General features: G+C 40.5%; 1 protein-coding gene across 3 annotated transcripts in view; it reads right to left on the bottom strand.

The window, feature by feature from the left end:
- mtss1lb (MTSS I-BAR domain containing 2b) overlaps positions 1 to 14,098 on the bottom strand; it is a 75,408-nt gene that overhangs the window by 12,616 nt on the left and 48,694 nt on the right. For 2 of the 3 annotated variants that reach the window (XM_056376015.1, XM_056377584.1), the window contains exons 4-11: positions 12,245 to 12,329; positions 11,337 to 11,428; positions 10,211 to 10,285; positions 5,284 to 5,441; positions 4,616 to 4,723; positions 4,206 to 4,303; positions 2,117 to 2,408; positions 1,901 to 1,975 (exon numbers count right to left, since the gene is read on the bottom strand). In XM_056376015.1, coding sequence (XP_056231990.1) covers positions 1,901 to 1,975; positions 2,117 to 2,408; positions 4,206 to 4,303; positions 4,616 to 4,723; positions 5,284 to 5,441; positions 10,211 to 10,285; positions 11,337 to 11,428; positions 12,245 to 12,329 — 983 coding nt within the window. The remainder of the gene's footprint in view (positions 1 to 1,900; positions 1,976 to 2,116; positions 2,409 to 4,205; positions 4,304 to 4,615; positions 4,724 to 5,283; positions 5,442 to 10,210; positions 10,286 to 11,336; positions 11,429 to 12,244; positions 12,330 to 14,098) is intronic. The other variant, XM_056376828.1, reaches the window with a different exon arrangement.

The raw sequence follows: 14,098 nt of genomic DNA, 5'->3' as shown, positions 1-14,098 counted from the left end.
AGAGAGAGGAAAAGACACTGATGTGGACTAAGAGGGAGAGAGAGAGAGAGAGAGAGAGAAAGAGAGAGAGAGAGGCAGCCAGCTGTGGTTGGAGACCACTGGAATTAAAGCAACACACCTACAGTAGACACACACACCAAGTCCTCAGGGTGAAACAGATCAGCAGGAGGTTCGACAACAGAAAATACACAATTAGTCACTGCTGTCCATGCATCAAAATGACTCTATATGCAAACTAAGTCTAAGTTAGTCTAAGAACTACATCCTAGAAAGCCTGGATTTCACAGCCTCACTAAGTTAATATTAGAAAGGTCATGGGATTGGTTAAAGCAGCCCAAAGCATGTATTTAAAATTCAGATGCATTTGATTTTATGGTTATTCCTTCAGTGCAGTAATTCTGCATCATTGTAGCACAGAATTTAGCCAATGGCAACTTTTTTTCTCTGATAACCTAGTAATGGGTTCTTTACCGCTCCCTGAGGCTGGAGCACAGACCCAGTGCAACTACAATTGGCTACAGTCATAGTGAGTGTTTGTTTCCCCATTAGCCACAAGGAGCAGCAATGAGCCCATTCCACATTAGAAAAACAAATGGATTGGCCATATGAAGGTGAGATTATGTTTTATCATCACAGTATTTTTGCTTGTTGGTGGGAAACGTTCAGTAACACTGCACAGCGTCATGTTGTTCCGGTACTGGTAACTCTGATCCAGCTGTCGCACTGGTTACTCACTGTTGTTTAATGTGGACACAGAGAGACGACAGAGATGCAGGGATGTAAAGGGGAGAGAAGTTTTATGACTTTGCATGACTGTTATGCAACAGTTTTCATCAAAGCAAACAGTGAATGTGGGGGCATCTACACTGACAATGACTATCGCTCAAATTAGGGATGAATCACCCACTTACAGCCGTCAGACAGCTGGAAACCACGTTAATCAACTGACATAGAAAGGTAGTCATATATGCAAGCTGCTGTGGATGACAGATGCTGCTTAAAATCAAATATGGATATTTACTTTGCCTAAGCAGCATCACTGATTCTGCAAAAAAGAGCTCAACACACTGCAACTTAAGAAAAAACACATGCAAATAGACAAAACACAAACAAATTCAGAAAATATCTTCATCAGTTTGACAACACATATGATGTGATGTGCTGCAAATACACACAGCACAACCAAATAGAGAGACGCACTGCAAGTACCACAGACAACAATGGAAACGTTTCCAGGGGAGGCAAAAAAGTGATGAACTCTGCACGTGTTGTTAAATGCGTTTAACTTCAAAAGTCACAAAGGATTGAACAAGCGCCGAGCCAGGTTCATCGCTTTTTTGTGTCCCCTGGAAATAGTTCCGTTGTCGTCTGCGCTGCTTGTAGCACTTTTCTGACTTTGGTTATGTTGTATAAATTTGCAAACGTTTTCTGAAGTTACAGAGTGTTGCAGCTCTCAGGGCCACCGTAATTCACCGCTGGAGAGCCTATTTAGGAGAGTTTGTCTCACCATCCAGAAGTCAAAGTCTGCCAATGTTTTCAAAAGTTCACAGATTCTTCAAACTTCTGGTACTTTGATGAATGTCACTTATCATCTTTTAAACTGTTGCATAATTCTGCTCTGTAATGACTTTATACCAGCACAACCATTTTAACAATAGATAACCTTCACCACAAATTAGTTCATCACAGCAACCATTAAACAACATGAAAAAAAAGAAAGAAATATTATATATTCAGTATTTAAGTTTTTATATCTGCAACCTGTTTTAATTGATTTCCAGAACTAAAAGAGTACAGTTTTGCATAGATGAGCAAACTTGCTGTCAAACAGATGGCAGCTTCTTCTGATTATGTATATTAGAGAGTCCAGACTTTCTGTGGACAGGGTAAGAGTACTTACAGTGGTAGGGGAGCTGCATTCACTGACTGACTGGCATGTTTCTGAGGCCTCTGATGACGCTGAGCTGGATGACTTCTACAGCAAAAAATACAGAGAGTAAAACAACATTGTGTTTAATGATTGTTCCATACTGATCAAGAGTGAATCCATATGTTCACATGAACACTTTCACTTTGAATTTGCGCGTGTACATACGTGTGTGTAAGGCATTTGTACCTGGCTAGTGATGTCCGAGGGCATGGGTGAAGGAGGCTTGGAGTAGATATTGGCATCCTGGGACACAAAGCCCGAATCGTGGGAGGAGACGCTGCTGAGTCGGTGTGCGGCGATGCCTCCCGGTGGCGGAGGCTGGTGCGGCAGGCTGCTGCGGTACCGATAGGAGGAGGAGGAGGAGGAGGAAGTGGGTGAGTGGGGTTGGGAACCTCCACCACCACCACCACCACCAATACCACCACTCCCGCCTCCTCCTGACGAACGGGAGGCACTACTGTGGGCGCTGTTGACGCTGCTGCAGGGGGGGGGGAGCAGGGGTTGGGGTGGGGTTGGAGAGGAGCAAGGGGAGGGGCGGATTGTTGGAGGGGTGAGGAGTGTGACGGTAGGATGAAGGCAATGGTTGCCAAAAGTGGAGTAAGGACAGTGTTTAGGGAGAGAGAGCATGATTACAGGAATGTGTCAAAGGGATGGTTCGAATCAGGAAGAGGAAGTTGAAACGTTTGTAAGATATGAGGGTTTGGTTGTGATAAATTGATGGTTGGAGGATTGGAGGAGTTTGTGATCGGTTTACGTGATGGATTGACGTTCAGGAGTAGTTCACATCAAGTTGTTGGTTGAACAGGTTAGTGACAAATCAGTCACAGTCATTAAAAATGAGAGGAAACCAGGTAACCAAACACCGCAGGAGAGAAAGAGGGCAAGTCACGGGTGCACATAAACAAGATACAAAACAGAAGAGAGACAAGAGGAAAGAGAGACGAGTACAGAGTATATGATTGTGGTGGAGGAAAAGGGGGGAGAGAAGAGAAGAGGGGAGGGAGGGGGGTAGACAAAGAGTGTGTAAGCTTATGAGGATCCAGGGCACACACACACAAACACACACTAAACACTGTGTGAACTTGCATGCTTTATGGTTTAAAGGGCAAATGCTACTACATGCAAATACTGACACACATACACAAAGTGATTTCTTTAGACAAAGAACAGACAGAAAAAACGTTTTACTTTACAGTATAATTGTATGTTATAATTGTTGTTGAAGTATTAATTTATTATTCAAAGTTCCTGACTGTGTGATATGCAGTTAAAGATCCTGTATTTTACACTTTTAAAGAAGATATATTTGTGGTTTTAAGAACCAAAAACCATCTCAGTGTTGTTTTACATCTCCTCTCTCAGGCTTCTCTCTGGAGCTCAAGTAACAACAGGTCAGCCAGAAGAGAGGAGGCTCTGAGTCTCTCTTCTGATTGGCTGACTGTGTTCTGAGTGATCCAATAAAAATACAGCAGATTTCAAGTAAACACTCAGAGAAATCAAATCCTGCAAGGTTGGATGGTTGGTCCAGGTGGGCAGAGCTTGGGGCATGACTGAGGGTGGTGGCTACTCTTTTGTGACATCACAAAGTTACAGAAATATGACAGCTTGTTTTAAGGTTCAGTTTCTGAATACAGGTTGTGTGCATTTCTCTGTGGACTGAGTGCTATGATATTTTCACAGTATTAATATAGAACCTAGTCTTGCTTTTTAATCAAAGAAGACATGGACATCTACCTGTATACAATATGGGACCTCCAAGGTGAAGTCTGTACAACTGGCAAATATAGGAATGCATTTACTATCTGGCTCCATCAAATTGTGAATTGTTCAGCCAACCAATAAAAAAAAGGGAGTTGTGTTGAGATGAAAGAAAAGACATGTACATCTCACTTTATACAATATGGGACCTTTAAGGAAAGCAGAGACTGAGAACAACATCCCTAATAAGCTCTTTTAGATTGAAGCTGATGTATCGTATCTATATCTTATATCTATGCCAAAATTCCAATATTTTTGTCTTTCATTCAGCCCTTAATAAAAAAAAAAAAAAAAATCCAAGCCACAGTTTCTCTGTCTGAAGGCTGTGGGTCATTTATTTGGATTCCACTAAACTGAAGATGATTGGACAAACAGTAGTGATGGACTGACACGGACAGACATGACTGACAGTCACAGTGGAACAGGCTCCTCTTTCTGATAATCGTTGCAAAGAACACAGCATTACGTTGCTTATGGTTATGTCTGTGTGTACGTGTGTATATTTGTGTGTGAGCACCTGCACATGCTGCTCTTGCGTGAGCCGGAGCTGCTTGGAGATGAAGGAGGGGTCTGATAGGACCAGCTGTAGTCTGAGCCCTTCAGATCCTTAATCACCTGAGAGAGGAAGAGTCGGAATGAATTAAAGAGAGTTGGTTTATTGCTTCTTTATTTATACACTGTTGCCCATAAAGTTGGAATAATTTTGCTTTCAGACACAATCCTCTGTTCATCCCTATTTAAATGCATCAGTAATCACTTTTGACCAGGTGCAATGATTACATTATGTGTCCCAATTATCCAGGTGAAATGAAATAATCACATTGTCACAATCATTTCATGGAAAGAGGTAAAAAATATTTTATTCCAACTTTATGAGCAACAGTGTATGTGTTCTGCTCATGTTGTGGGCGTGTGCGCGTGTTCCACCTGTTCACTGGCAGGGGGCAGTTTGTGAGGATCGGTTGTCAGCACAGTGAGGTCATCAATGATGGCCTGGAGGTGAGTGATCTCTCCCAGCATGGCAATCTCTCCGTTCTAAAAAAATATACAAGGTAGAAACAATGAAACTTCCTATCAGATTTATTATTCTTTCATCCCAAATACACTGCAATACAGTGGCAGCTACAGGATGACATGCTGTCACCGTACAACAGCATCAAGGTACAGTAGCTGGGACACGCCAATCAAGGGACTAAACCTTAAAATGTCTTTTTTATATATTATGTTTCTTATGTTGGGGCATCAGAGAGGGAGACAGTAGCCCCATCATGTGTAATTACAAAGAAAACATGCCTGACTCTTTTGGTCTGATGTTCCTGGTAATTTACTTGCGGACCACACGGCTGGGCTAGTGTATGTGATGCCTCTGTAGATTCCAACAAACTCGCATTGATTCATTGTTCAGTGGTGTGAGCTCAGCTAGCAGGTTCAATGATGATGATACTGTCACATTCTTGTTAACATGTGAGACTGACACATACTACGTCACTTTTCGTATTTTGGCATCACAAGACCAACAAGCCTTGAGTCGGAGAGCAACCATATAAGACCATAGCTCCAACTCTATCACCACCTCTCCTCCTCTATCCCCTCACCACGACTGGCTGAAGGAAGCCAATGAAGGTACAGAAGCGACCCCTCTCCTCCACCAGGGCTCGGCGCACCGCCTGCTTCTCCGTCTCCTCCATCAACAGGCACATGTCGGTGACATCCTGCATGGCACTGTCCAGCTGAGGCTGCAGGTCCCCTCGCCCTGGGATGGGGAGGATAGAAGAGAGTGAGACAGGGAGGTCAAGGAGAACATGACGGAAGAAAGGTATGAAGGAAGGAAGTGTTTCATCAGAGAAGGTGGATGAAGAGGAAGTAGGAAAGAAAGATGGAGGTGCAGATAGTATCAGTGAAAGGGAGAAAAAATGTGTCTAGGTATTTTATTAATATGATATAGGCTTGATGGGATATCTCTTCACCACCCTCTGATTCCATCAAACCACAAACATTATGAAACTCAAACTGAATGAGATTAAGTACAGCAACACCTTGTTTGATGTTTTGGCTCCATACTTATTCAAACTGTAATGTGGAATCTAAACGTAAGGGCATCATGTTACATTATATCACATGTCATTATATTAGAAAGGCAATAGTTTGATGACCTGAATCCAATAATCCAAGATGCTGCTTTCTTAATAACGTGCTGTAATATGCTTTGTCCTAATAAACTGAGCAGATTTGATCATGTTCAGCTATTTGGGGGCAATTCAGATCAAGCAGCAGTGTAGGAACCTCCCTGTGGTGTAGCCTCTAAACCTGCAATAGCGCATTTTTTTGGCCACTTGGGGGCAGCAGAAAAAAGCTGTGAACAACAGACACACATAAACCTTTTATTTTGTTATGATGAACAGATACACAGCAACATTAAATTGCAAAAACTCTATGTCAAAGTAAGTGAGATTGTTGGAAAGAAAGGCTGCAATTGAGAAAATAAGTTTAATTTCCCTTCCTTATACTATGTAAACTTACTTTATTTATTAGGATTGGTACCCGACAGAATCTTCACATGAGGGTCAATGAAGAATATCCTTATTTTGACACATAGTGTCATTTATATGAGTTCAGTCTGGGTTTAAATAAAGGAAGAAAAGCCTTAAAATTGGGTGGAATTACACTGTTTTAACTTGTATCACTTCAATTCTAATTTTGACCTGATGATGGCATCAGAGGAAAAGTCAGACAATCACCAAAGTTATTGATTCATCCTCTGTGGATCATGAATACCTGTACCTAATTTTATACCAACCAATCCTGTAGATGTTTAGATTTCACTATATAAGTGACAACTTATATACTAAAGTCATAAAGATTCACCCCTTAGGGATCATGAATATCTCCACCAAATTTCATGGCAATCCATCATATAGATGGCAAAACATTTTACTTAAAGCCAAAAAGGTAAACCTCACGATGGCACTAGAAAAAAAACCAGAGGATCACCTAATCATTCAGAGAACATCATCTGGGGACCATTAATCTGTACATAATTTGATGGCAATCCAATAGCTGATGAGATATTCACTCTAAAACCTGGCTGTGTAAGGCTCTACACAGATGTTGTCTGTGTGAAGTTTTGTTATAGAACTAAGGGAAATTATAGAGTTGGTATTAATTGAATATGTGTGATATATAATATGTGAATCTTTTCACATCATAGATAGTCATTTGATGTGTTGTTAATAAAATTATATCGTTATTATAGCAGCTTTTAATATAAAAGTGGCAGGGTGCTTCTTTTAAAAAAAGAGGCTCCTGTGTACTTATATGTTGTACAGCAGCATGTGTCCGACCTGGGGTGACAGTCAATCTAGCTAAAGACTGCTGTATTTCTGTGATATATCCGTGTGTCAACTAATATTATGGCCTAAAAGTATCCAAAAACACTTGACCACAGTGTGTGAAAGTGGACAATTTCCCTCTTTAACACTGTCAGTCCACACCCAACCTCATGATGGTACAGAGCCAAAACATAAATAATGTGTTTCCGTCTTTAAACTTTGCTACGTGCTGTAATTGCACAGCGATCACATGATAAGGTAAGACATAGGTGCATACATATGGTGTAGAAAATCTTAATCCTATCTACTGTTAACATAAAATGCAATGAACGGAAGGCAAAATATGAAATAACTCTTTGTAGTGTTACAGCATGCAAAAAAAAAAAAAAAAAAAAAAAAATTTTTAGCAGAGATGTCGGCAGTACCAGAGACAGAATGAGAGAGAGGACAAGAGAGGAGCGGTAGCATGAGAGCAGAATGAAAGCCTGCGGTGTGACAACAAAAAAAGTCATGCAGGAGTCAACGAAGAAGAAATTACATCATGCAAGTGAAACTGCACAACTCCAACTTCTCAAACTATGAAACTACACAAGCTGAACTCTGATCTGTCACCAGGAGGCAAAACATTACGCGAAGCTTCCTTAGTGTTGCAACTAGGTGTTCTTTTTTTTTTTTTTTTTTTAAAGAAGCCATGGTAGCTGGTTTCATTCATTTTTCAAATGAGAAAATATAAGATTGTTTTGACACTGTTACACGATCTCCTGTCAGTAATCTCCAGATCACAAAAGAATGTACTCAGAAATATTTGATGCTTTGAATGGAGCTTGTAGATAGTAGGATGATGACTTTTACAAGCAAAGCTGCTTTACCTACTAGACTGTCCCAAAGCCCCAGCCCTTCAGGAGGCCTGAAAGTTCCAGCTCCAACACGTGACATTTAGTTTGTGGTAATATAATTAGAAAAAGTTTACCCCTTCAAATTGACCTTTAGAGACCCCGTCCGTCAGGAACACAAACTGAGCTACAAAGTCATATAACAATGCTTGTAAACTTAATACTGTGCAGTGTATTATAGTATTCATTTTTGCCCTTCATTTTTTTTTTTACAGATTCCAAAAAAATTATTTTCAAAACGTATTGATACCTTTTGAAATAACCTAAGATATTTTATGTTTATGCTCCTGTGTTGAACTGTGCTTCATATATACAGGGGAGTGTAACTGCTGTCAGCAAAGTAATCACTAATCACAATCACTGTCTCGTGGTCATTGCAACACGGCTGTGTGCACTGAACATTGTTGCCCACAGCTCTGCAGCTAAACTCACGTCCTCTGAGCTGCTATTTTCATAACTATAAAACATAATTACTGAAATATCTGACTGATCACATGACACAAAATCTAATCCTCATCATCTTCAGGCACATGTTCATTTTCTGAGTAACCCTTATCAAAACCCTTCCAATATCAAATTAAGTGTAAGATAAGAAAACATCTGTTGTCTGTTTTGATTCTCAAATTTTGACTGAATCAGTTTTGACACTTTGACCAGACATTGTTAAAAACAAATATCTTGAGGACTGCAGGCCTTAGCGGAATAAAATTAAGGAATCAGATGGGACTATGTAATATGGTCCTGGGGTCTCTCAAGACTTAAGATACATGTCTCAGGATAAAACTAAAACAGTAATGGAATTAAGAAAACATCTGCATGTGTTATCTGATCTCCAGGCCCCGTCTTATAGTGGGGCCCTGAGAAAAAAATCTAGCTTTAAGGCTTTTGTTATTTTGGTTAATATTGTGCCTATGTGGTTTCACAAATGTATTCTTACAGCAATCAAATTACCACAAACTAAAAATGAATTACTAAATACTGCAACGCGTGCACAGAATGTGGGGAAAATATAGGGCCCACAGCTCATTTTTGGGGCCCCCTGGTGGGTTACTTACCATACACGGCTCCCAAGAACAATTCTCTAATGTACACAGAAACCTTTCCATGACCATGTGGAACCACTGTATCACAAATGTAGTAATAATCTGAATATCAGCTGAGTTTTAGCCTCCTCTACAATCATGCACGTATGTTAATCTGAAGGAGAAAGTTGGGAATGTGAGTAAGGATGGAGGTGATGCAGCAGAGCTGTAGCGAGCGACAGGCTGATACTTACCCTGGATCTCTATTACAGGGGGGAGAAATACCACAGGGAGGGAGAGACAGAGAGAGGGCAGCAGTGACAAGGGGAGACAGCAAAAGAGAGAGAGAGAGAGAGAGGGAAAGGGGGGGAGAGAGAGAGCAGAAATAGCAGAACTCATTGTTAAGGTTAGTATAAGGAAGCCATCACAAGACAGCCACAGTGCCACAGGTTAGAGCAAAAATAACACTGCTGCTGCAACCAAAAGCTAAATCCAGAAATAATAATACCAACAAGCGGCAGCGCTCACAGGGCTAACCAGTCACTTGCAAGCATAACAGCAAAGGGCACTGCATTGTTTCACCGTCAGTTTTACCCAGTGTTGGATTACTGAATGTTATTGTATTGTTAATACATTGTAATATAGTTGTATTATTTTATTTCATTTCATTCCTTTGTTGCATTCCATTCATTACTTGTCTTTTACTCAGAGTTAAAGTCGTGGAGTTGCATTTAACAAAAGACAGGATACATTAAAAACTATGTATTTGAAATTTACTTTACAGACATCTTACATCGATGTAATCATCTGCCTGGCAACTGAATGGAAGCTGTTCCTGAAAGAAAGCACTATTTATTGGTTGCTGCATCACTGAGTGAAGTGTTTCAGGACGAATGAGAAAAGACCTGCAATACTGTTGATCACCACTAGATGGAAACATAAACCTACAATTCTTTTGACCTAGACTGTGTAAAGTCTACGGTCCCTGACCTCAGTGAACGTAATCACTGTATTTTGTGATGCCTTTATCATGGACCCCATCAACATTTGATCTAGTGTTGGCCAATTTTGTTGTTGGTGTTAATTTACCACTCACTGTCACCACTAGCAACAGTGACAAGATCATGAAGATAACTGTGGTAAAAACATCTTGGCTTTTGATCCTCGTGGGGTTTCATTGACCTTGTCAGACATAATTTGACCTTTAGTGTGACCTTCTGTCTATTCTGTCAAATGTGAGGGGAGCATGAGCTCGACTGTTGAACTGCTGACTGTTACCTTTACGAGCCTTCTTCTGTAGCTTCATGGTGTCAGATGACTTCTTCTTGATCTCGTGGCGTGACCTCTTGTACTCTTGAAACAGGATGAACAGAGATGCTTTAGTGACAGGAATGTAAAGCCCTCTATGTGAACTCAGATTATCTTGCATTTCCAATATCGATTTAAATAGAAAGGCTGCACAGCCAAGAGCTTGATTATACAGATTTACATTGCTCGGAGGAAAACACTGATCTGAGGAGATATAAGTCAGATCAGCATTGAACATCATCTTTGGTTTGTGGCTATCAGTACAGTAGGTGTGAAATTGGTAAGAATTACATGAAAGCATGAGGTAGTCTGTTATAATACATACAAACGAGTCTCATAGTGCTCTAACACCTAACCTGTTTGGATTATAGGATACTACTACAACTACAAATCTACTGCTCTACAGAAGGGACTTCCTGATTCTCTACAGAGGGGATCAAGGAACCAAAAGTACAATAGATTTTGTATGACCCCATGAAGGAGATTCTTGTCAAAGTTGGTTTTCTCTGACGCAGAGGCGTGATAAACACTTGTACCTTTTCATCTGTAAAGCCCTTATTAGACATTCACCACTCTGTATAACATCTACGCTGAACTGGACCATAGGACCCGACCAAACTCACTCCACTGACTGTCCTATGCTTCAAGTTCCACAGGTTTACAAACAGGGGTCTGACAAATCTTAAAACTCTTGGACATATTAATCAAACTGGACTTGGATTGTATTTTGTTGTCTCACTGGTATTTTGCAATGTAACAAACTGAAAATATTAGTGAAAGAAGTAATATCTGATCTTGCAGTACAATATCCATTTATAGTGACCACAGCATTATTAATTATTTTTATGGTTATGTTTAGACTCTCAGAGCACTTGGTTAAGGTTGGGGAAAGATCCAGGTCTGAGTTAAAGGGGCTACTTGTAAGTTTTCTCTGCCGCCAAATGTGGTTTCTTGCGGGGAGTAGGTGGTGGTGACTGTGGCTTGACAAGAGCTTCGGCCATTATTGCATTTACCAGACAAGAGGTTATAATACGTACTCTGCCCAGCGCTGTGAGTGTGTGTGTGTGTGTGTGTGTGTGTGTGTGTGTGAGAGTACCTTTTGCATGATCTTTATCCAGCTGGTTGGCTGTCTTCTTCCAGTCCTCAATCTTGTCCTGGAGAGGATTGATCAGACTCTCCATCAAAGCGCTGTAGGGAGAGACAAGAGATTTAAGAGGAAGATACACAAATGAATGTTTCATAGAAAATCAATCCTTGGGCAAATATTTTCCTGGTGTGGTGTCTTGACAAGAGACCGACTCAGTACAAACAGCAGAGACCCCCATATTCCAACCACCAAGCCGCCACTGAAAATGAGAAGCTATAGTATATTTGTGGAACAAGATCATTATATAAATTCCCTCCACGTGTCGTTCCCCTTCATAATTTTAGTATCTGTTGCCCCCCCTTCCCATCCACACATGCACACACACAAATGCTCACATATACAGTAAATGCAGGTTTATTGGAACAGACACATAATAGCTTTAAGATTGACTCCATCTTCAAAGGGGACCCCTGCCATTATCATGGCCATAGATCATTATTATCATCACCATCAATGTAATAGCTTTTTCTGTGGAAAATTCATTAGAGAGTATGGAGAATGAAGGAAAAGTCAAACAACGGTTGAAAAGAGACTCTTGTTGAGGTTTCCATAGTGGTCTGTGTTGCGTGCCAATGGTTGTATTCATTTACAGTCATTTAAATATGGACAGACAGAGCAATGTTCCTAATGGGATCCACACAGATGACAAGAAAACCTCATCAAACATCTGTCTCATCATAACCCTGAAAACAAGGTCAGCTCTAGATGCGCTACCATTTTATGACTTCTGAAAAATACTGGGCTGCAGAGTAGTAAGGTCAGGAAAGGAAGGAAAAGAAGGAAGTTAAGAAGGATGCAAATAGTGAGAAGGAAAGGAATTAAGGAAGGAAGAAAGCAAGGATGGACATGGATCTTACTTGGTGAACTGGCGAAGTTTGGCCTCAATGCTGCGATGCCTCATGCACATCCTGGTCAGAGCTGAACCAATATCTCTGGTTGCCCCTGGAAACACAAAACAGCCAAGTTCATATATAAAACACACACATGGACATACACATCCACACACACAGCATATATACGGATGCTATTGCAGTGTGTCATTGCACATCTACCACAAAAGGCTCTATGTGTTCTGCAGAGACCACATGAAGATGTGATCAGTATTTACATTACAGCTATTAGTATATCGTGTAAAGTAAATTCTGGTAAAAGCATTGTATCCTTCAAACAGATGAACAACTCCTTTTACATTCAGCCAATATTTACACAAGACACCGATCTGCCTCTCACAGATACTACACACACTCCCGGCTTCGTCCAAATAAAGTAGTGTCTCGTGAGTGTGTGTTTGTGGGAGAGTCAACTGCTCTGGGCCCCGAGTTTCGTGAGCTGCTAACCTGCAAGTGTAAACACCAGTCTATTTTAAGGCAGAGTAGATCCGTGTGGAAAAAGCTGACCCCAGAGTTAAAGTCAGTCCAAGTGATGGCAGACAGCGCTAATTTCCAAACAAGGTGCTCAGAGCTGTACAGGTGGAACACCAGCTAAAAATCATACTATCATACTATGTGCTTAAAGACTTTGTCACAGAAGTAAGGCTTATACAGTATACAGTGCCTAGAGAATACCATAATCAGAGCTGCCACTGAAATGTACACACTGGAAAATTCTGATTAAACAGGAGCCAAATGGGATTTCCTCGAGAGACACTGTTTATCATAAGGGCTTACAAAGGCTTACACAGTTAAATGCAGGGAGTGCAGAGAGAGGAAGGGGCGTTATTCCAATATGTTGTGCACCAGATTAATATTTTCACCTCAACTGAAGAATCCTGTGTCAGAAAAAAAAGGGGGAGGTGGTTACTTCTCCAAAATGATTTAAAACACAATTTGAGAATAAATAGGATGTAACCTGCAGCTATACTCAGCTACAGTACATGTACCATGACCACGGTGTTGAGGAAAGGAATGCTCAGCAACTTATGCCAATTCTCAAAATTTAAAATTGTAATTTAAATCCAAAAATCCATTTTCTTTAGTGTGCTTGTGAGATGTTTGGTTCCACAACACTTCTAGTGAGATCATCAGATCAAACTTTATAAGCTAAGATGGGGGACATGGTAAATGTTTCCTGCATCAGCATGTTAGCACTGTTAGCTCAAAGCAATACTTCACTTGAGTACAGCCTCACAAAGACACTAGATTGGTCACCTTATGTGAAGACTGTAAGAATGGACAGAAATCTGAAGAACCTAAATTGATAGTAAACTATACGATGCATCAATCCTATTGTAATGCAAGAATATCAACATTTTGTACAACTCTACAAAACCCTGGATTAAGTTCATTGATGACATATTTTTTTCTGTAGTTCAATGATGACAATCTAAAATTCTTACTTTCTACAATATTGCCGTTTGTCAACTATGGTGTGGTCAAGGTTAGGGGAAGACGCTGGTTACGTCAAATAAACTATGGTTAAAGTCGGGGTATGGTTATGCTTAGACAACTAAAACATTTGGTCAAGGTTTAGGTTCTAGTTTATAAAATGGACGTAAACTCCAGTTTCCTGCATGAAGTCAGACGTGCTACAAACCACTCCACTACCACCACCTCTGCACCTCTACTTCCCCCCCTGCTACAATCTCCTGCATTGGCACTGAAGCTTGCAATTGCTAGGGACACTGGGTAAAATAAAGGGTATATATAATTGATATAGGTTACAAGTCGTGTATTTAAAGGAACAAAAGAGAACGTATGATTAATTGTTTATGC

This window comes from Seriola aureovittata, chromosome 1 (genome assembly GCF_021018895.1).
Source record: "Seriola aureovittata isolate HTS-2021-v1 ecotype China chromosome 1, ASM2101889v1, whole genome shotgun sequence".
NCBI classification, from domain to species: Eukaryota; Metazoa; Chordata; class Actinopteri; order Carangiformes; family Carangidae; genus Seriola; species Seriola aureovittata.
This window is presented reverse-complemented; position numbering and strand designations above follow the sequence as displayed.